The sequence below is a fragment of the Propithecus coquereli genome, unplaced genomic scaffold, assembly GCF_000956105.1.
Source record: "Propithecus coquereli isolate 6110/MARCELLA unplaced genomic scaffold, Pcoq_1.0 Scaffold461, whole genome shotgun sequence".
Classification (NCBI taxonomy): Eukaryota; Metazoa; Chordata; class Mammalia; order Primates; family Indriidae; genus Propithecus; species Propithecus coquereli.
Window position 1 is genome coordinate 1,552,519 of NW_012150408.1, and position 21,543 is coordinate 1,574,061.

The 21,543-nt window shown below is 38.4% G+C and overlaps 1 protein-coding gene across 5 annotated transcripts in view; it reads right to left on the reverse strand.

Moving 5' to 3' along the window:
- Window positions 1-21,543, reverse strand: part of ATG7 (autophagy related 7) — a 245,173-nt gene that overhangs the window by 188,997 nt on the left and 34,633 nt on the right. For all 5 annotated transcript variants that reach the window (XM_012655167.1, XM_012655163.1, XM_012655164.1 and 2 more), the window contains exons 8-11: window positions 10,431-10,519; window positions 8,745-8,866; window positions 4,171-4,261; window positions 3,273-3,417 (exon numbers count right to left, since the gene is read on the reverse strand). In XM_012655167.1, coding sequence (XP_012510621.1) covers window positions 3,273-3,417; window positions 4,171-4,261; window positions 8,745-8,866; window positions 10,431-10,519 — 447 coding nt within the window. The remainder of the gene's footprint in view (window positions 1-3,272; window positions 3,418-4,170; window positions 4,262-8,744; window positions 8,867-10,430; window positions 10,520-21,543) is intronic.

Below are 21,543 nucleotides of genomic sequence, written 5' to 3' on the forward strand. Positions count from 1 at the left end.
CCTATGACCTACTTCCAGCAATTTATCCTAAGAAATAATCTGACATACTAACAAAGATGCAATCACAAAGATATTGTTTGCAACACAATTTATAATTGTAAAAAATTGTAAACAATGTTTTTGTTTGTTTGTTTTTTAAGATAGAGTCTCACTCTGTTGCCCTGAGTAGAGTGCTGTGGCATCAGCCTAGCTCACAGCAACCTCAAACCCTTGGGCTCAAGCGATCCTCCTGCCTCAGCCTCCCGAGTAGCTGGGACTACAGGTGAGCACCACCATGCCTGGCTAATTTTTCTATTTTTAGTAGAAACAAGGCCTTACTCTTGCTCAGGCTGGTCTCAAACTCCTGAGCTCAAGCAATCCTCCTGTCTCAGCCTCCCAGAGTGCTAGGATTATAGGCGTGAGCTACCGTGCCTGGCCAATGGAAACAATGTTAATGCCAAACATTAGGGGAATATTTCAGTAAATTATATTTCATCATATAAGGAGGCATATTCTGTAGCCATTAGGAAGGATTTAGCCAGGTGTGGTGGCATGCCCCCATAGTCCCAGCTACTTAGGAGGCTGAAGTGGGAAGATAGCAAGTTCATGCCCAGCCTGCGTAACACAGCAAGACCCTGTTTCCAAAAAAAAAAAAAAAAAAAAAAAATTGCTTCATAGGAAAGTATTTATAATGCTAATTGTAAAAGCAAGGGGTATTATTATATATCAAATAATATCTAACAATACATATTAAACAAACACTAGAAGGAGATAAGTAAAAAAAGTGGTAGGACAATGTGTGTGTCTTCTTTCCTCCTTTATGACTTACGCTTTACAAATTTTCTATAATGTATGTATGCTGACTTTATAATTTTTCAAACTGTTAAGAAAATCTAAGCACCTAATAATTCTAGAAGCTAGAAAGAGACAATAAAATAAATTCCACAAAAGGAAGAAAAAATTAATAAAGAAAAAAGTAGACATTAATGAATCTGAGAGCAAAACAAAATTTAAAAAATTATAGAACTAATACATAAATTAAGTATTTAGTGCTCCAAAAAGACATAAACTAGACTAGCCTCTCTGGCAAGGCTGAATAAGAGAAAAAAGAAAATACAAATATATATTAGGAATGTGGAAAGATTTTTAAAAAGATAAAGAGAAGATTTAAAAGGTGATAAGAGAATACCATATGTATTTAATGTCAATTAATTTTTAAAGTTAGATGAAATGCATGATAGTCTAGGAAAACAAATGGACTCAAAAGCGGCATAAAATCTAAAAAGGTAAGTCATCAGAGAAACAAAAGTTCCCAAAGATTCCCTGCACCCCCTGCAACCAATAAAATTCCAAAGGCATCAGGCCCAGATGGACTTATAACTGAATTTTAGCTAACCATCAAGGAACAGATAATTCATATATTTAAACTGTTCTGGAGCTTAGAAAAAGGCAGAAAGTTTTACATTTATTTTTTAAAGCTAGCATAACTCAGCTCTAAAAAATACAAAGACAGAACAAGGAAAAACATTACTTATAGACCAACTTATGAATTCAGATGTAAATTTTATAAATAAAATATTGCCAACTGAACTCCAGAGGATATGAGAAGAATAAGATACCATGGACAAATAGGGTTTATTCTAGGAAAGCTCAACATTAGAATACTTTGATTATCTTGATAGATGTAGCTGATAAAGCTCAACATTGATTTCTGATATAAATGCACAGAAACAGAAATCACCTTCTTTAACTTATAAAAAACATTTAGCAGAAAACACTATCAAAATTAACGGTAAAAACAAGAGGCATTCTCATTAAAGCCATTAACAAAACAAAGACGTCAACTCCCACTGCTATGCTCAACATTACTACGGAGTTCGAGCCAATCTTGTAAGACGGGAAAAGAAACAGATATAAATGTTAGTGAGGAATACTATCAACCTATAGAATTCAAAAGAGTCAAACAAAAAACCATTAGAACTATGAGAGCTTAGAAAAATGGCCAGATAAAGATAAACATGCAAAACTCACTATCTTTCCTATATCTCAGTAATGGTCAACTGGGAGAAAATATCTTTAAATGAAAAAAAAAAATTAAATATGTAAAAATAACATATTTAAACTAAATAAGACATGTGCAAAGCCTATATAAAGAAAAAGCTACTAAAAGACAAAAATCATCTAATTAAATTAACAGATAAACCATACTTCTGGAACTAAGGATCAACGTCAGAAAAACATCATTCCCTTCTAATTTATCGGTAAATTTATTGTAATTCCAACTAAAACAGTGAGTAGGAATGTAGGAATAAAAGATAGATCAATGGGTAAAAATAGAGAATCCATAAAGAAACTCAGGTATATAAGGGGATTCAGCATTTGATAAAGATGGAAAAATGATGATTTTCCATTTTTTCACAAAGATCATTAATTGACAAAAGAAATAAACTCACATTCACTAATTAAATAAATGCATACTAGAACAATAAAATGTTACTTGTTAACTGACTGTGTTGACAAAGATTTTAAAAGTTGATATTATCCAATTTTGGCAAGTGTGGAAAAAAGCTCTGTCTCTCAGGTGTTTCTAGGAGTACAGACTAGTATAATGTTTTTGGAAGGTAATTCAGTTTTAGAAAAGTTTTTAAAATAATATATATATATAAATTGTACATTGTAACATAGCAATTCCACATCTAGGGCTTTTTTCCTAAAGAGATAATCCTATGGATATGTAAACATACAAGTATAAGGATCTTCTCTAATAGAGAATAGAGTCTCTAATAGAAAAAAATGGAAAATAACCTAAAATTGATTAAATAAACTGAGGACATAGTCATATAACAAAATACCACAGATACATAGTATGGAAACATAGAAAGATAGCCACGATTATTTTTCTTATCAAGTTAAAATAAAAACCTGTTACAGACAGTATGCTATGATGCAATTTTTATAAATATAAATACATAACAGCAAAGCTCACAGTCTCTCTGTTTAAATAAAAATGCCAACATAACATCTGGGAAAGATACTGCTGCACACTGATCCATGAAGTCTGCTTAATTCTGGGAAGTGGGACAGGGGATGGGTGTGGAGGAAGATTTTCTGATTCTAGCTTTTAATAAAAGCATATATTTCTTTTCTAACTAAAAAGACACTGAAAAAAGAAAAAAGGAAGGAAGGGAGAGAAGGAGGGGAGGGGAATCTGGGAGATGGAAGACAATCATGTAGAGGGAAATAAGAAGAGAAGCCACAGCTTCAAAGGTGCCACTTGGCCCCCATGAACTTACCACTAATGTCCTAGCTACATTACAACCCAAGGTGCCAGCTCCAAGCAGCAGACATTTGACAGACACGACCTTGTCCAAATCTAAAGTAGGGACCAATCTCCAACACATCAATTTGAGATTTAGATCCACTGATGACTCGGCTAACCTAGAAAATGAGAGATTTATTTATTCAGTCAGTCACTCATTTATGGCCCCCAAAATATAAAGTAGTTATGGGAGAAAACAAGAAATAAACAATAAGGAAATTGGGATCAAACGGCAAAGATGGAGCTTGAGGGTAAGCAGGCTGGAGAAAAGTTCCCACATGGAACTCATGCCATTGTAGTCATCTGCAATTGCTAGTGGTGGGCCACAAATTTGACACTGAGCTCCCAGAAGCCAAGGTGAAAAGAAAAGCATGCCCAGTTCTAACAGTCATTGTGTCCATGAACAAAAACACACCAACTGATTAAAAGGAAAGTTTTTCCAGGTACTAAAAACAGAAATTTCTCCCATGTCTCCCTAATAAAGAATGCACTTACATTCACCCTCAAACACAATGCTGGTTTCCCTGCAATACTTCTTATAATATCCTTCAATGTGGGCCAATAGGACAAGGCCAAAGAGTAATAAATAAAGAACTAAAAGGCAGTACAGGTATACCAGTCTGAGAGTCTGAACTTGAAGCAAGAACAAAATTTAGAATGTCTAGAAGAACAGATGAACTGTGTGCCCTTCAGGGTATCTACAGTTAATACTAATTCTTACGTCCAAGCTTAAGAGTTAGGTGGCAGAGAGCAGAACATACTCCCTGTCCATATAAATGGCAGCCCTGAACTGAATTATGTAACTTGGTGTCAGCCTGACAGAACCTGGTGTGTGAAAAGCCCCACTAGAGAAAACAGCTTCCAAAATATACCTTTTAGGGTCCATACATTCACTGAGGTTCACCATCCTCGGTCCCATGCCTCCTTTCTGGTTCTTTTCCCATCCAACCGCTTTAGGACAATCTTAAGGCAAATAAAATACTAAGTTTAATGAAGGAGGAGAGAATACAAACCAACAGGTCAAGCAGCAAGCTTGCTTAAAAAAGGTCAACAATCACAACGGCCCAGGCGATGTTAAGCTTTTAGTTCACTTCTTTCTCAGGGAGGTCCCAGGTCCTGAATTTTCATCTACTTGCCGCACTTACCTCCTCATCTTCCTCAACTACTGGAAATCTTGTTTAGAGACCATCAGACTGGAGCATAGTCTTCCTGTACAGGAGCTTCTGAAATAGCCTTCAACTCTGGCCCAACTTGCCTCAACTTCTGACATTACTGGAAGTTGCCTCCAAAAAGACATATCTGGGGGAAGCATAACCCTGTGGCAGGCTCTCTATCTAAGGGACAAACTTTCCATTGAAGTTCCTACTAGGAGTTGACCCACTAAGTTCAGCATGTCCCTTCTGTTGCCCATCCTTACCAGGTCCCTCTCCTTGGCCTCTCAACACCTGTGTGCGGATCACAGTCCAAGGCGACTGTCCCTGTTATGCTGCACTCTCCTTTAAGCTCATCTTTATCCATTCTGAATTAGCCCTTTCCTGACTTATCCATCCTCCACTGCCCTCTCTTAACCCCCTCTACGGGAGCCGCTGTAACTCCAATTCCAGCAGTTCCCGAAGCACACCCTACTTAATGTTCTCCGAGGATAAAGATCCTGTGGCTAAACAGATCTGGGAAATGTTGCTATACTTAAATCTGTATTTTATATCCAGCCCCCACTACCACCCAAATCTGGAAGTTCATATTGCACATGAGAGAGATAAAAGTTCCGAGAAGCCTGCAGAAAGAAACCACTTTATTTGATTTGGCTCTGTGTTTCCCAAAATTGTATAGCTCTCCATATCTCCCTCCATCATCCCACAACAATTAAAATCTCATGGGACACATTCAGGGAAATGCTGTGCTATTCTATTGTTGCAAAATTCTCTTAAAGATCTCAATTGCTCTGTACACCACTCCTGTTACCTCTTTGCGTTAATGGAAGCCTTGCTCCCCGTGGTGGTACCACAGCCTTGTAGATCTCACTAGTTGGGGCTGCCCATTCTCTTCCACTCCCTACGTTTCAGGACCTCCGTCACTCTCCCTTTCTCATTGACTCTCACTGCTCACATCAAAGCCTCAATTCCTAACCAGGGAATTCACCCAGCCACCGGCTATACTTCCAGCATCACCTCCAATGTCTACCTTAAGTAACAGTCTCTGAAGGAACAGAAACTCCTTGACTTAAAGGTAAGATGTATGATTAGCAGGAGGAATTTTATTTTTTGTTTCTAATTGTACACTGGTTTTCTTTGGCTGTACTCCTACTGTTTTTTTTTTTTTTTTTTTGAGACAGGGTCTCACTCTGTCATCTAGGCTAAAGTGCTGTGGCATCATCATTGATTTGGCTCTAGTGATTCCTGGGCTCAAGTGATTCTCCTGTCTCAGCCTCCTGAGTACCCACTACACCCAGCTAATTTTTCTAATTTTTGATGAGACAGGGCCTCACTCTGCTCAGGCTGATCCCAAACTCCTGGCTTCAAATAATTCTCCCGCCTCAGCCTCCCAGAGTGCTGGGATTACAGGCGTGAGTCACCACGACCAGCCATCATACTCCTACTTTTAGATTTCCATCAAATCTCTATTTTCCCTTCTTTGGGAAATTTTTTAGGTTTTGAAGTTTGTTTTTGTTTAAAACATTATTGCTCTATATAATTATGGGATCTAGAAGGTATTGATTTCCTTTACACAATCTTTTGATTCTGGGATAGAATGACGAAAAGGAAACCATGGAGCCAATTATCCTTGAAAGTACCTAGGCCCCAGTTTGGCTGGGGGTGTCACTCACAGCAAGAAGCCAGAAAACAAATGTCCCTTCCCATTTTAAATCAGGCACTACGGTGTGGCCCTTTTTTTAATGCCATGAAAAACTAAAACTGAAATAATAGACTTGAGTTCTTAAAGTGGTTAAGACTTTAGAACTTTTTTTCTGGGGGAAAAAAAAAAAGTTTAGACCTGCTATTGATGCATATTTTGTTTGATTTTCTTACTGTTTTTATGTTAAATAAAAAACACTTCTCTAATTCATAGCACGGGAACTTGACAAGAATTACAAAATCACAGCCTAGTACCATAATCAATAACTCCAGCCTATGTTTTCTCCTGTTACAGATAAAAAATTATAAGACAAAAACAAAGTATCATTTCAAACGAAAAGATCTCTATACTCAAAAGGCTACAGCCACTGGGCTGGTGCCTAGAATCCCAGGTACTCAGAAGGCTGAGGCAGGAGGACTGCTTGAGTGCAGGAGTTCAAGGTCAGACTGGACAACATAGCAAGACCCCCATCTCTTAACAAAAAGATGACAGCCATTTCTAAGAAAATTAGATGTAGCTTAAACTTAATAATGAAAAAAATACATTATGATGATAATATTTAATTTATAATACTTGCCTCCATATAACCTATACCCATACAACATACCCCAAATTAATAAGAAAATATTTTTTTAGGGGAAAATTCAGTGCTGTTCTCCCACAGTTGGGCAACCAGGAGGAGCACATGAAGGATTAGAGTTAAGATGAGTGAGGGGATCCTCCCACCCCCGTAGTGTCTGCTGCCTCTTTTTGCCAGGTGCCAGAATAGTCTATACCAGCTATAGAGAATGGGCATGGCTACACCCAGAGGGAGCAAAAGATGATATAGGATATTTAACACTTCATATACCATTGCAGCTATGGTATGTCTTAGAAATACTCATAAGCACTACCATACTAATACCTTCAGCTCACATTATGATATAGAATAACTATTCATAAAGTTTTATTTACAGCTAAGAGGGAAAATATTAATTTATACAAAAAACAAGAAATTCATCTGCCTTTCCTAAATAATCTACATTCAGTATCAAGCATAAAGAAGACATATTGAAAGCATTATTAGACAATAGAAAACCTCTTTCAAATGGAAATGTACGGTGGTTCCTGAGTTTGAATGTCAGCACTATCAAGCATTTAGCCTTATTACAGAGAGTAGAGAGTAAGAGTAATTCAGTGACTTTATCACAAAAGTGAAAAGAAAACTATTTCCCTGCAGGGTGGTTGGCAGGATTAAGTGAGTGCCACTGGAAGGTGCCTGGCATCCTGCAGGCATAGAGACCAAAACCTCATCACTTTTTATTAACTCTTGCCTTATTTCCCTAGACTCCCTTTAAGTGTGGTTTAATAAAACAAAGGTATGGCATGTAAGTTAACATTACATAGAAGCTATTTTAGAATGTGCCAGAAGAGGGTGCTAAATCCAATGCAAATATCTAAAGACAGCAGAAAGGCAAAGGATTTCTTAAGGCTCTAAACTAAAAACAGCTTCCTCCTTTGACTGATCAAGCAGAGTACTCTGTCAATCTTTCCCAGAAGTCTGTTTAAGACATACGTGCTGGGCATAGAATTGCTGATAGAATGTCACCCGAGCCAATCCTGAATCCTGACTTTTGCACTCCAGGAAAGATATGAATATCTCAGATGAGATTTTGACAACCCCTTCCCTCCCACACACACACTTCAAGGCATACCTTCAGTGGATTAAAGAAAGAAATACGCCTTGGAACTATGCGGATGTTGTGAGGAACAAATTAAACTATATATGTGAAAGTACTCTGGAGACCATATAAGTCATATGGATATGAGAGATTATCTTGGCAAGAGGTAGAAAAGTACTAGGTTTCACATGAGATAGGAAACTAGCATAAAATAACATTTAGTAAGCATCTGTGATATGCCATTATGCTCTGTCTTTGACAGGACATGGATTACTCATAAAGAATACTCTATGTGTTGGGCATTATTATCCTTATTTTACTCAAACTTGAGTATGTATTCTATTTCTGTGACATATGTAAAAATATAAATATATATAAATGTGTGTACATATGTACGTATATATATACATACACACACATATATCTCTATAGATAAAATGTCTCAAAAAGTTTCTGAATTTACAAAACAGGAATAATAGCTGATGTCTGTCACGCAGGACTGAATGAAAATATTAAATGTGGAAGGAGAAATGGCACTTTTACTGACCAGTTTACTATATGGAGAACGGGATCGCACACAATTTTAAGTATATAATAAATAAATACGTAAGTACATTAATATTACATCCTCCAAGAATGGACAGGAATAAAGATTTTGTGCTGAACAAAAATGAAAATGAAAAGTTGGGGGAAAAAATCATCCAGATTAAAAAAACTGCCTGGAGAAAATGTCCTAGTGACAATCTTTGCCTTTGTTCCAGTCTGAATAGCAGAGCGTGCCCTCTGTTCAAAGTAGGTGTTTGTGCTGGCAAAGAGGAAGTTGCACTTTTCTCTCCCTTCTGCTGCCATTGTGAAGGGATGAAAAGAAAGAAAACCTGATTCAGTTTCTGATAAATGATAATTATATGCATTCTCAAAGACTGGCAAATTACCTGGGCTAAACGCCATTTCTGGAAGCTTCACTTCGAAGATGATGCTGTGGGTAACGTCTCTCACCCCCTGCATGGTACGGTCGCGGAAGCAAAGGACTTCAACAGACTGGAAACTGCTACTCCTGTTGTCATGCCCCGGATTTTTATTTATTTAATTTTTTTTTTTTTTAGGGAAGAAAAAAAAGGGCTCACATAAGAGCTTCAGCAAACCAGTTGGAGAGAATTCAATTCACTGTAATTATGCCTCACTGACACCCTTGGGGGATGGCCTTAACTTCTGAGAGATTTTTGAACATATTCACATATGCTTCCTCTGTCCAAGTGTTTAGAGGCTGAACAATGAATTGGCTGTGATTTCATTCTAGGTGAATTTTATATAACAATCACATTGCATATAAATAATTCAGACAAATGAATCTTTTAAATGCAGGGGAAAAATGCTCATAAGACATTACAAAAGAACCTCTAAGACATGGGTTCTTCTGGTTCCCTTTCTCCCCATCAGAACTTTCATTGTATGAAATGGCACCTCAGTTAGTAGTTAGAAGCCCATTTGCACTACACAGACTTACCACCTGGATAATTACAGATTGTATCTCTCTGGGGACAATCTATAATTTATCTATCTTCATAATTTCAAATAAACACTTTTATATAAGTAAAGCAGGGAAAGAAAATCACACAAATCCCAAGTATAAAGGAGACTGTCTCATGCCTTCTCTCAGTCATTAACCACCCCCTTTAGAAGTAACAACTACTCTAACTTCTAAATCCATACGTTGGTTTTGCCTGTTTTGAACTTTACATAAAAGAAATCATAGCACATGTATTCTTTTGGGTCCAGCTTATTTCATTCAACATTATATTTTTTAAATTCATCCATGTTGATACATGTATTAGTAGTTCATTCAGATTCACTGCAACATGGCATTCCATTATAAGGGGTACACTACAATTTATTCTTCATTTCATTATTGAAAGACACATGGGTTATTTACAGTTTTTTGGTTAAGAATAATGCTGCTATAAACATTCTTGTATATGTGTTTTGCTTGTATCTATATATGCACTTTTGTGTATACTACACTTGATAGTAACATTGCTCAGCCACAGATATTTTTAACTTTGGTAGACTGCCCAACATTTTTTCAGCAATGTTTGAGAGTTCCAATTGCTCCATATCTTCGACATACTTGGTATGCTCATTTTTGTTAAGTCCTTTTGGTGGCTATGTATTAGCATCTCATTATGGTTTTAATTTTATTTCATTGATGACTAATGATGTTGAACATCTTTTCAAATATATATTGGCCTTTTAGATACCCTCTGTTTTAATTATTTTAGGGTTAGGAAAAATGGAAGATAACAGCAATAGGAAAATTCTCTCTGAAAGCAACCCAGATAGCTGGAAGAGAGGGCTTCAGAATTTCAGTGACAGACCTCTGGCTACCCACCCTACCACAGTCTGAAATATCTTTAGCATAGTATGATCAGAGTCTGCAGCTTCCCAACAGACCTGTTTAAGGGCTCCCCAGTATGGAAATTGGATCATGACTGATTGATTTATTATCTGGTTTCCATGACAAAAATATAAAAATACATTTGGGAAAACAGAGATATAGACACAGGCAGACACACTGTCGAAAACATACAGACAAAGACAGACAGACACACTCTTGTAAATACCATCTGTGGGCTGCTAGGACCAAAAAATTCCTCAAAGGCCATCCAGGGTACTGGGCTAAGTTACAGGGATCATATACACCAATTGTTATCTGTGAACAGAAAAGACTTTGGAGTGAGTCAAGTATCATGTCAGATTCACAATACAGACATTGCTAGTACTTCCTCTTTACCTTTTATGCTTTCTGCAAAGAATTAAAAATTAGACACTTGGTAAAGGGTTAAAGGGAACAGAAGAGAGCAAAATGATCTCACACTGGACTAGAAAACTTCTTGCTGGAAGGAGCTGTCAAATTCTTCTCTGCACCCTCTGAGCCTGGCCTTGGGCCTGGCAGAGAGTAAGAACTAGATACATTTAGGAGCAAGAAAGACTGGAAGGAAGACAGGGAAGGAGGGAGAGCAGTCAACAGTCAGGACTTAGGCAGAGAAAATCCTCCCTTAAAGAAATACAATCTGTGAAAATGACTAATTTTTATGTTAATGACAAAATCAAGGAAGGGCCACTATGATGTGTAAGTCTACAGTCAGATCAAATTAAAAAGCCAGTTGCCCTTTCCCATCCCTATTCCCCCAACCCCAACTTCTGTCCGGAAAACTCTACTCAAATTAAAATACCACTTCTTCACTGAAGACTTCCCTTGGCCGAAGTAGCTACTCTGTCCTCCCTGCTTCCACAGCTCTTTGTACATTACACATAACACTTTTCACTTTTTCTGCCTCCTTCCTCTCAAAGACAATGAGTGCCCAGCAACCACATCTTGATTTCTCAATAACATTCTCCAGGAAAAGGAATCAGGGCTCTTGGGACACTTTGCTAATTCCAGGGCTCGGACAGGGAAAATAAAAGATGAGCCTGGAGCATCTTGTAGTACCAGAAAATAAGGAGGTACTCAGAAAACAAAAGGGTGGGGGCATGTCAAGGGGACGCAGGAGCCAACTGAAAGACTCTCAATGGCCAAGGTGGAAACAATTTAAGCAAAAAAATAATGTAGCTGAATTATAAGCCAAAGTATAAAATAAATATCTATGAGTCCATACTGTTGTAAGTAATGGAATAAATCAATGAAGGTGAAGGGACAAGTATTCCTTAAAGATTTCCAACAAAACATGTAGATACTGCCCTCCTTCAGGAAACTTAATCCTTCCTGTCCTTGAGAGTGGCCGGGCTCAGTGAATCACATCCAGAGGAAAAAACAATAAATTTCCAGTGGAAAAACCTGGCAAATATTACTTTAACCGAATGATCAATTTAACATTATCCAGAATGTCATGTGGATATCAGGTACCCTGGATATAATGTCATGACAAGGGTACTTCACTCAGTGGTATTCTTTCCAAAAACCCATAACCCCAGTCTAATCACAAGAACACATCGGACGAACCCAAATTAAGGGACATTCTACAAAAATAACTGACCAATATTCCTCAAAACTGCCAAGATCTAAGATCATCAGAAACAAAGAAAGTCTGAGAAACTATTACAGACCAGAGGAGACTAAGGAGACCTGACAACAAAATGCAATGTGGCATCCTGGATTGGGTCCTGGAACAGAAAGGGGACGTTACTGGGAAAACTGGTAAAATCTGAATAAACTCTAGAGTGAATAGTAATGTACTAATGTTGGTTTCCTAGTTTGGACAAATGTACCATGGTGACGTAAGGTAATAACATTAGAGAAAACTGAAACTGGGTGAAGGTATATGGGCACTCTCTGTACTGTCTTTGCAACTATCTTCTGTAAATCTAAAATTATTCCAAAACTAAAAGTTAAGTTCTTTTAAAAAAAAAAAAGACAATGAGCATCTAGAGAGCAGAGTATTAGTGAGGGACATATAGAAGATATATAGTGAATGTTCATTGAATGATAAAAAGAAGGATGAATGGACAAATGGGTGGATGGGTGGGTGGAAAGGGAAGCAGATGGGAGTTGGGTGAGAGGGACAACGGCTGGCAGAGAACCATAAATTAACTCCCAGTTCCCTTTATAAGCACAGCATGGGTTAAATAAAAAGATGGCTGATACATTTTTGTTTAATCTATTATAGATCCAGTTAGTTCTGTAAGGATGGAATCAGCCCAAACACTTCCATTTATTCCCCATAATGCTTGGTATAGTGTCAGTCATAGAGCAGGAGCTTAACCAATATTCAGACAAAGGAAAAAAGAAAGAAAGAAAGAAAGAATACCCATAACCCCACTATCTAGAGAGAACTGCTATTAACAGCTTGGTATATAACCACCCATAATCATATTCTTTGGATAAATATATTTTAATTACTATAACTTTTGAAGAAAAATGAGATCATGCTATAAATATTGTTTTCTATCTCTTATTACATTGTAAATTCTCTTCCATGCCAGTAAATGTTTTTCTACAACCATTGTATGTAGTGGCTGAATAGCATTCTACTGTACTGATACACCAAACATTTTTCTATTTCCTTTTGAAGGACAATTCAATAGTCTTCATCTGTGCTCAATAAATCTCTGAAATGAATTTTACTACTGTTTTATCAGATAATTATTGCATTATTTCAAAGATATTCCTTAAAAATATTTGCTACCTTCTCCGTTATATAAAATTTTCATATTCCTAAAATTGAAGCCTTTTCTGTCTAGATGCATTTTCATGTTTTAAATGCAAATAGATTCACAGTTAATACAAACAAGTTCATATTTACAGTTAATCTGTCAGGAAATACAGGATACCTTTATTTGAGATTTCCTTTTCCACAGGGAGATAAAACATCATTAGCATCCAGAGAACTTCTAAAAATAGAGCTTACCAAGACTACTCTAAACTGGGGCAAAGTATTTAACCCCTCGAAGCCTCAGTTTTTCAATCTGAACCATGGGGGAAAGAATATTACCTATCTGATAGAGTTGTAGTGAGGATCAAATGAGCTGATACTGGACATGAAAAGTCCAGCATACACACAGCACTACTAATATCATTATCGATGATAGACTCAGAATCGCCAGTGTAAGCCCAGCAATCCATCCACGTCTTTATCTGTATCAAGCTTCTGAGTAATTCTGATGCAGTTGGTTCAGTCCATGGGCTAGAATTTGGGAACCATTTGAGTAAGTGGTCTTATAGACAAAAAATAAAAAAACAAAAAACTCCGGGCTATTTTTCATTACCTCAAAAATTCTGAATTGGCTCTATGTCTTCCCAAGTTCCTCAAAATGTGGCCCATGCACCGACAGCATGCATGCATAAGCATCCCCTGAGAGCCCGTCAGAAAGGCAGAATCCCAGGCCCCTCTCCCTGACCTGCTGGCTCACAGTTTGCATTTTAAAAAGAACCCAGGTGATTCTTATGCCCATGGATGGTTCGGAAGCACGGCTCTGATCCTTACCCCTCAATTGACATGGTTCTCAAACTTGTTTTTTTTTTTAATATAAAGAAAAAAGTTTATTTAGCTCACAGTTCTGGAGGCTGGGAAGTCCTAGAGCATGGTGCTGGCATCTGGTGAGGACCTTCATGAACATCACAGCATGGTGGAGGGCAGCCCAGGGTGAGAGGGCAAGAGTGGTTCTCAAACTTGAACATGTTTGGGCATTACCTGGGGAGCTTTCAAAAATACTGCTGCCTATGGGTCCCACTTCCAGAGGTTCTGATTTAATTGGTCTGGGGTTTGTCTTGAGCATTAGTTGTTTGAAAAGATCCCAGGTGATTCCAATGTGCAATGAGGTTGCAAACCCCTGCTGGATAATCTGCAGCAGAGTTTCTCAAAGTATGGTCCACCACAGACCATCTGCATCAGAATTGCACAGAAGCTTTATGAACTTGCACAACCCCCTCTACCCACACACCCAACCTGATCCCAGATCTCTCTAGGTACCAATACCTGCATGTCCAGTGAACACCCATGTGATTCTTATGTACACAGCACTGCAGCACTAGCTGCCTAGAGTCTAAGAAGGAGAAAACGAGTACTTGCTTAAAATAGTGTTCATTGCACCCCATGTTTTTCCTTATTGTGACTGTGGTTATTGAGCTGCTGTATTTTCCTGATTCACATCACCATAGATTATAAAATGCACTTTCAAACTGAGCAGAAAAAAAGGGGGGAAATATCACCACATTAAATATACATAATTGTAAGAAATTCCTGATTTTAGAAAAATTAAAATATGAAGAAAAAAGTATTTGTATTTTAGAATGGAGAAAACACAGGATGTATTTCATATGTTTCTCTTGCTGGTCTAGAAGCTCTGTGAGGGCAGGAGCAGTGTTTGTCATATTCATCTTTCCAGCTCCAGTACCTAGCACAGTACCCAATGCTCAGCAAGTATCTATTGAGTAGATGAATTTTTAAATTTCTCCAGGCCCTAATATATGGACCCCCCTCCCCAACACCCTGGGCAGCTAGAGGGGAAAGGTGATGTCCGACTGACAGAGACCTGAAGCTTCCACACAAAACCGTGATGCAGCACCTTGGCAAGTTCCTTTCCCTTCCCTCTTTCCTTTTTCAACATTATAGGTTCTCCATTCAATGACATTTTATGACATTCAATGACATCCCATTAATAGTGGGATTCTCCTGAGTGAGAATGTGAGAGTACGATTAAGAGGAGGGTTTCCTACAAGAAGGGAGAGAACTCTGAGAATGCAATCTCCAGCCTAGGGCTTCCTCTGAATTAAGAATTGTCTTCCTTGAGCTCTTTGGATCCAGCTGGCCACCCCACCTGGCACTTTTCCACCAGGGATACCTTTTTATGTTCTCCTCCGTCAACTGTGACAGAAAGCATCTGCCACACAAACTATATTTATTAAATAATCATCACTTCAACTTTATATGTTTTTATTCATAAAAAGCATTTGCAACTCTATCTGGCATGGAAAGGGGGAGAAGGGAGAAGGGAGAAACTGGCATTTCTACTTCCATGACGTTGAAACAGCTTACAATGAACAAAATGGCCCCATGCAGCGAAAGATGCACTGGCTGGAGAGTCAGCAGGTATGTGTTCTAACTCTGCAGCTAAGTGATTCTAAGACCTTGGGGGAAGCTCCTTTCTCACCTGTAAAGTGAAAGGGTTGAATTGTTTCATCTCAAAGGATTCCTTCGGGCTCCGGAATCACAGAACTATAGAGAACACTAAAGAGAAAAAAGCCCTATATAGGTCACAAAACAACATAGACTATATTAATGCTCAACCTTACACGGCATCTAAAGGCTATCCAATGGGTTATTTAGGAAGAACCTAGACAGTATCAATCCCGAAAATGTCATTCCTACAGGGATGCTGAGTTTCAAGTTTCAAATGTGACTCCATAAACCAGGCCTCTTATCAAACGTCCCAGGTCACTCACTCTTATGTGGCCTTCGGCAATTTACTTAACCTCTCCATGCCTTAATTTTCTCATCTATAGGATAACTACAAGATAACTCTTACCAGCACTTAGCACAGAGACTGGGAATGAGGCAAGTGCTCAACAAATGGTAACTACAAAAACAACATAAATACACTCTCTTATAGTAACTTCATTGACCTCTTTGTTCAGTTCAATCCATCGCAATTACAGTCGAGTGTCACTTGACGGGCATGTGCTCTGAAAAATGCGTTGTTAGGTGATTTCATCATTGTGCCAACATCATAGAATGTACTCACACAAACCTAGATGGTATAGCCTACTATACACCTAGACTATGTGGTATAGCCTGTTACTCCTAGGCTACAAACCTGTACAGCATGTGACTGTACTGAGTACTGTAGACAACTGTAACACAATGGTGTTTGTGTATCTAAACATAGAAAAGGTACAGTAAAAATACTGTATTATAATCTTATGGGACCACCACCATATATGCAGTCTGTTGTTGCTGGAACATAGTTAACGCAGTACATGACTGTACATAGTTACCTATCTTCTGTTTCAAGGTTATCATTTTTAACTGGCAGACAAAAGAAGGGGTTAAGTTCTAGCTTATCAAATATTCTCTGGCTCTAGGTTTTATCATCTGTAAATGTAGAGTTGGGACTAAATGATATCTAAATTATACATCAAATTAAAATATTTACTAGATGCTACAAGCGGATGCCTAATTTTAAAGAATAAGTATAATTCTGATACCAAGAACAAAGGCAATGGGGTAAAAAGGTAGTAAGAAAAAAATCTTTTCTTGAGCAGAAAAGACGAGGCCTACATTTCTTAGAGCAACCTGACCTAAGCTGAGCTATACAGAGCAGGAATGATCTGCTAAGGAGGAAAATCTATCACATATCCATAAAGGGAGGTCAGCGTGAAAATGCTTCAAGGTAACTTTCCTACCCACATGACGCATGAATGCAGAAGGCATGCATCAGATAGGAAAATGACAGAATCCATTTGACATTAGGCTGAGCATCATTTAATCTCTCTTTGATGATTCAAAAGTGACTCCCAAATCACTAAGTGCTTAGGAACCAACTCACCCTCAATCATTGTAGGAATTATTAATAGTTGGGACAATGCTAGGTAAGCCAGCTTACTATTGGGTAAACAGAACTTTTTAAAAAAATGGCTTTCATAAATAATCACTGGCTAGGAGTTCTGGGCTTTAAAACCAGCTTTGCTATTAATACAAATTAATTGTGTGAACTTGGGCAAAGCACTTCCTTTTATAATACAAATCACCAGAAAGCAGCAAAACATAATTGAAGAAAAACTTTGTTTAGAAGATTTATGAAACAAATATTCCTTCCTACTTGGCTGTGAACAAACAATTCATTGAAATCATTCACTCATGATCTGGCTACAGTCCACCAAACAAGTTGCTGAAAAAAGTACCACGTGAGAAAGAAAAGAGCAAAATTCTCAATTTGAGTGTCTTCAGCTGGAGAAATTTCCACAATGATTCCACAAAACATGTTTATCTGATAAATGACTGTCTTTATTATCCAAAGTCTTGATATAACAGGAAGCACACAAAAGAGATTACGTTTTAAAAGTATGATGAAAAAATTCAAATATCGAATGCACTTCAAAGTCACAAACAGCTGCCAAGACGCAGAAAAATCACTAAGTGAAGAAAGTGCCCAACTAATAGGATATAAATTGTTGCTCCTTTGCTATTGCTCTTGTCCGCAGATTTAAAAGCCCTAGAATTAAAGGCCGATGTTAGTGAAATTACAAAACATTTCCCAAACATTCAATCTCCAATAACTGCTCTGAGGAAAAGCAGAAGAGTCAAGTAAGCTTTCCCAAGATTGGCAATTGGGACGGTGCTATGGGCTATTGCTAACATAATCACAAGAACTGGCCTGACCCATGGCTGTGTGTTGTAGCAATGCAGTGCCACTGTGACCAGTAAGTGGAATCAACATTTCATTGAGAGAAATAAGAACTTAAACAAGGCCCATTTTCTACCTACCAAATGTGTAAAATTGCATAATGTCTGATGTTGGTGAAGGTACATGGTTGGCAGGAGGGAAACTGGCCAGGTTTTGGGGAACAGTTGTAAGCAGTGGTGTGCTGGAGCCAGGTCATACAGGCTTATGAGAGCCAGTTGTTACTATCTCTTCCCAACTCTGCGTTCTGTGACTTCACGTTGGTAGCCTGGAATTGGCCATGGTGGGAGTACTGGGAACTCAGAAATCAGCACACACTACAAAATCAGAGCTCCTGATTTCGCCTTTATTGGTTTTTAAAAAACTTGAAAAAATTAGGAATGGTCCATTTCCATTGTTAAAAGTTGTTAAAAGTTAACAGCTTGTTAAGTTTACCAGCAGACCACTGATCATAAACCTTAAAATGTTCCAATTCTTTAACCCAGTAATTCTATATCTAGAAGCCTTTTCTATGGAAATAATTCAAAATATGGGGGATTAGGAGGGAAGGAGGGAGAAAAGATTTCATGCACAAAGAAGCTCCTGATAGTGAAGAATTATGAGAAACCTAAATGTCAGACACCGATAAAAAATACTATCATAAATCCATTAAAAAGGATGTTGGTGTAGAGTGTCATACTATTATGCTAAAATACTACAATAAAAATACTGCACAATCTTCGTTTTTAAAAATGCACAAAAAAAATTAGAAGGAAATATACAAAAGGTTTACTTAAAAAAATCCCAAAATTTAAAACAGCTGAAGAACTTTTTGAAATTTTAAAAACAGAGATAGAGCTGGAAATAAGACTAATGAATGGAACCATGCAGTTCATTTATTTGCATTATTCCCAAAATGGTCATACATTGGTCACATAGCATTTTTCATACTATAGGGGATGAGCTCTTTGTGATCCTTAAATCATGTAATGGACTACAACTAGAATTTCTCAACAAGATAGAATAAAGGAAAGCCTTCTTTTGTGAAAGTTTTGCTTCAGTTATAAATGATTTAAAGACATATGAGTATTGAGTCATCATGTAACAGGTACTTTTAAGTGACAAAGAAGTCTGCCATTAAACAATCACATTAACAATCATATCATCCAAGAAATGAGAAGAAAACAATCACAGATGCATTTGCTTTTGAGCTTTAATTTAAAGAAAGCACCATTAGTGAACTAGTAAAACCTTCTTGGATGTACTGGGGACTGCTGAACTGGTAACCCTGCCAGTCTCACAATTTCAGGAGGGGCTTCTCTTGCAGGTGGACCACTCTTAATTTTTTCAGGTTTTTTGAAAACCAAAAAGGTAAGAAAGTTTGCCTTTCTTTGGGAAAGGTAGAGTCGGCTGCATGACTTAGGATCTTAAAATTTCATTTTTATGGAATAGCTGAAGACTGAGGTTAATCCAAAGAAAATTTTCCTTTGAAAATGAAAACTGACAAACTTATTCTAAGAAAATACAGTGGGAACAATTAGAACATGTGAGTAAAACTTAAGGAAGCCTGTTTATACCCATCATCTCTTAATTCTCACAGCCACTTACAAGGAAAGGTATGTCACTACTGTGTGCTTGTACTTGCTCAGGAAACTGAGGCTCAGAGGGGTTGGCTCACTAAGTTGCAGTTGGGACCTGAAGTCTAGCGTTCCAACTCTATCCCGACATGCTGTGAGCTAAGGAGAAAAAAGTGGTTGCTTCTTTTTCCATGATAGGAAGCATTCTAACTATAGGAGGCAAGATAATTCACATGTGAAGAAGCTTCCATTCCCCAACCTCTTTTCCATTCTTATCTGTAAAATGGGACAACACTACTCACTTTGCAGGGTGTTGTAAGGATCAGTGATAACACATGTGAGTGTGTGAGTGACTACTCCCTGCTGGGCACATGGTTGGAACTCAGACCATGGCAGCCACAGCTGTTGGTGGCTAGCAGTGTGCTCTCTTTAGGGGCAGGTACCCACTTCCTTATAGCCAGTCAAGGCCACACACATGAGTGAACAGCACCACCAGACACAAAGGTCCCACTCTGACTTGGAACAGAGAGGACCCACTCCCTTCCTGACCTCAGCAATCCAGACTCCCTCCCAGGTAGGCTAACTCCTGACTTTCCCTTCATCTTCCTCCAAGCCAGGGCCCCCAAGGATCGCAGTGCTCTGTGGATCCCCCGATATTAGATGTACAACCATGTACAGATGTGTGTTTTTCTGGGGTGAGGATCTGTTGCTTTCACCAAATGTTCGAAGAACTTATGCACTTACACTACCCCACCCCAAATTAAGAACCACTGTTCTAAATTATCCACTGCAGATTACATACATCCCCTGTATTCAGTCTCCTGTCAGACCACTAACCATGTTTATAACTCACTAGACATAACCATTAGGTGTATGGACAATTTTGGAAACCCTTTGTAAACCACATGGCCTTAGCCAGACAAGAGAATGCTCACATTAAAAAGAACACTCAGAATGAGCCACACTAGAGCTACCTACTACTCACTGAAGGCCTACTGTGTGCCAGGAACTGAGAAGGTGCTTTCCATGTGCAAGCTCCAGTCCTCACAACTTATTCATGCATGGATTCATTCTTTCATTGTATTTTACACACAAGGCATGGTGCTATGGGATGCAGAAGAGTGGTGGGAAATCAAAGATAGGATACCTGTACTGGTGGAACTTACATTAAAATTAGAGAAAGAAGATATTAATCAAATGTCACCCAAGAAAATGTAAAATTACAATTGTGTGAACTACTACAAAAAAAAGATACACAGTGCTATGAGAGCTCACAGCAGAAGGAATAAACCTTCTTACAGAGGTCGGGTCAGGTCAAATTAAATAATGATTTAATTTAAATTTGAAGGAAGAATAGCACTTAACAGAGAAAAGGGGAGGTGTGGGTGGGGGGCAAAAGTGGAGAAAAGAAAGAGAAGGGTGTTCCAGCTAAAGGTATGTACAAAAGCCCTGTGGCAGGGAACACAGAGTGACTTGGGGGCTGGATCCAAACAAGGCCGGGCCACGTAGACTCTTGTATGGCATATTAAAGAATTCAATTCCTAGTCTTAGAGCACCGGGAAGAAGACATTCAGGTGTTTCATTCTGTGAGCAACATGATCAGATCTGCTTTTCCAAAGAAAAATGTGGGCATGATGTGGGAATGGATTGGAAAGAGGCCAGAGAAGACACAAGGAGACTGTTAGGAAGCTGCTGCAGTAAGCAGAAGAAAGACAATAGTGGCTGAGACTGGGGTGGTGGCAGGAGAAATGCAAAGGCGCAGACTGAGAGAAGTTCAAGACGTGAAATCCACAGGATATGGGTGGGTAGGGGACAGAGAGGGGCCTGCAGGATGCCCAGATTTCTGGTTCACATGGCTGGATGGAGACAGTGTTATTCTGAGACAGTGATGCCAGAAGAGGACCAGACTTGGGGCAAAGATTATGAGTTCGATTTCGACATGTTGAATTTGAGGTGCTGGAGAAGCCAAGCACAAGCTGGATAAAGTGGTCTGGGGTCAAGGGGGAGGATCAGGTTGCTGGGAGAAAACTGAGTCCCTTGTAGCAAGCAGTTACAGCAGTCATGGGCACAGTGAGATCACTCAGAAGAGCAAACAGACTGAAAAGAGGGAAACATGGAGGGATTCCAACATTTCTCCATCTTACACAAGAGGACACAAGGCTCATGGAGCAGTGACTCCTTAGAGATCAAAATGTTGGTAAGAGGACGAGGCAGAAAATAGAGCAAAACACAAAACCAGAGCATAACCACAGGAGTTCACACTGAAAAGAATTCCTATTTT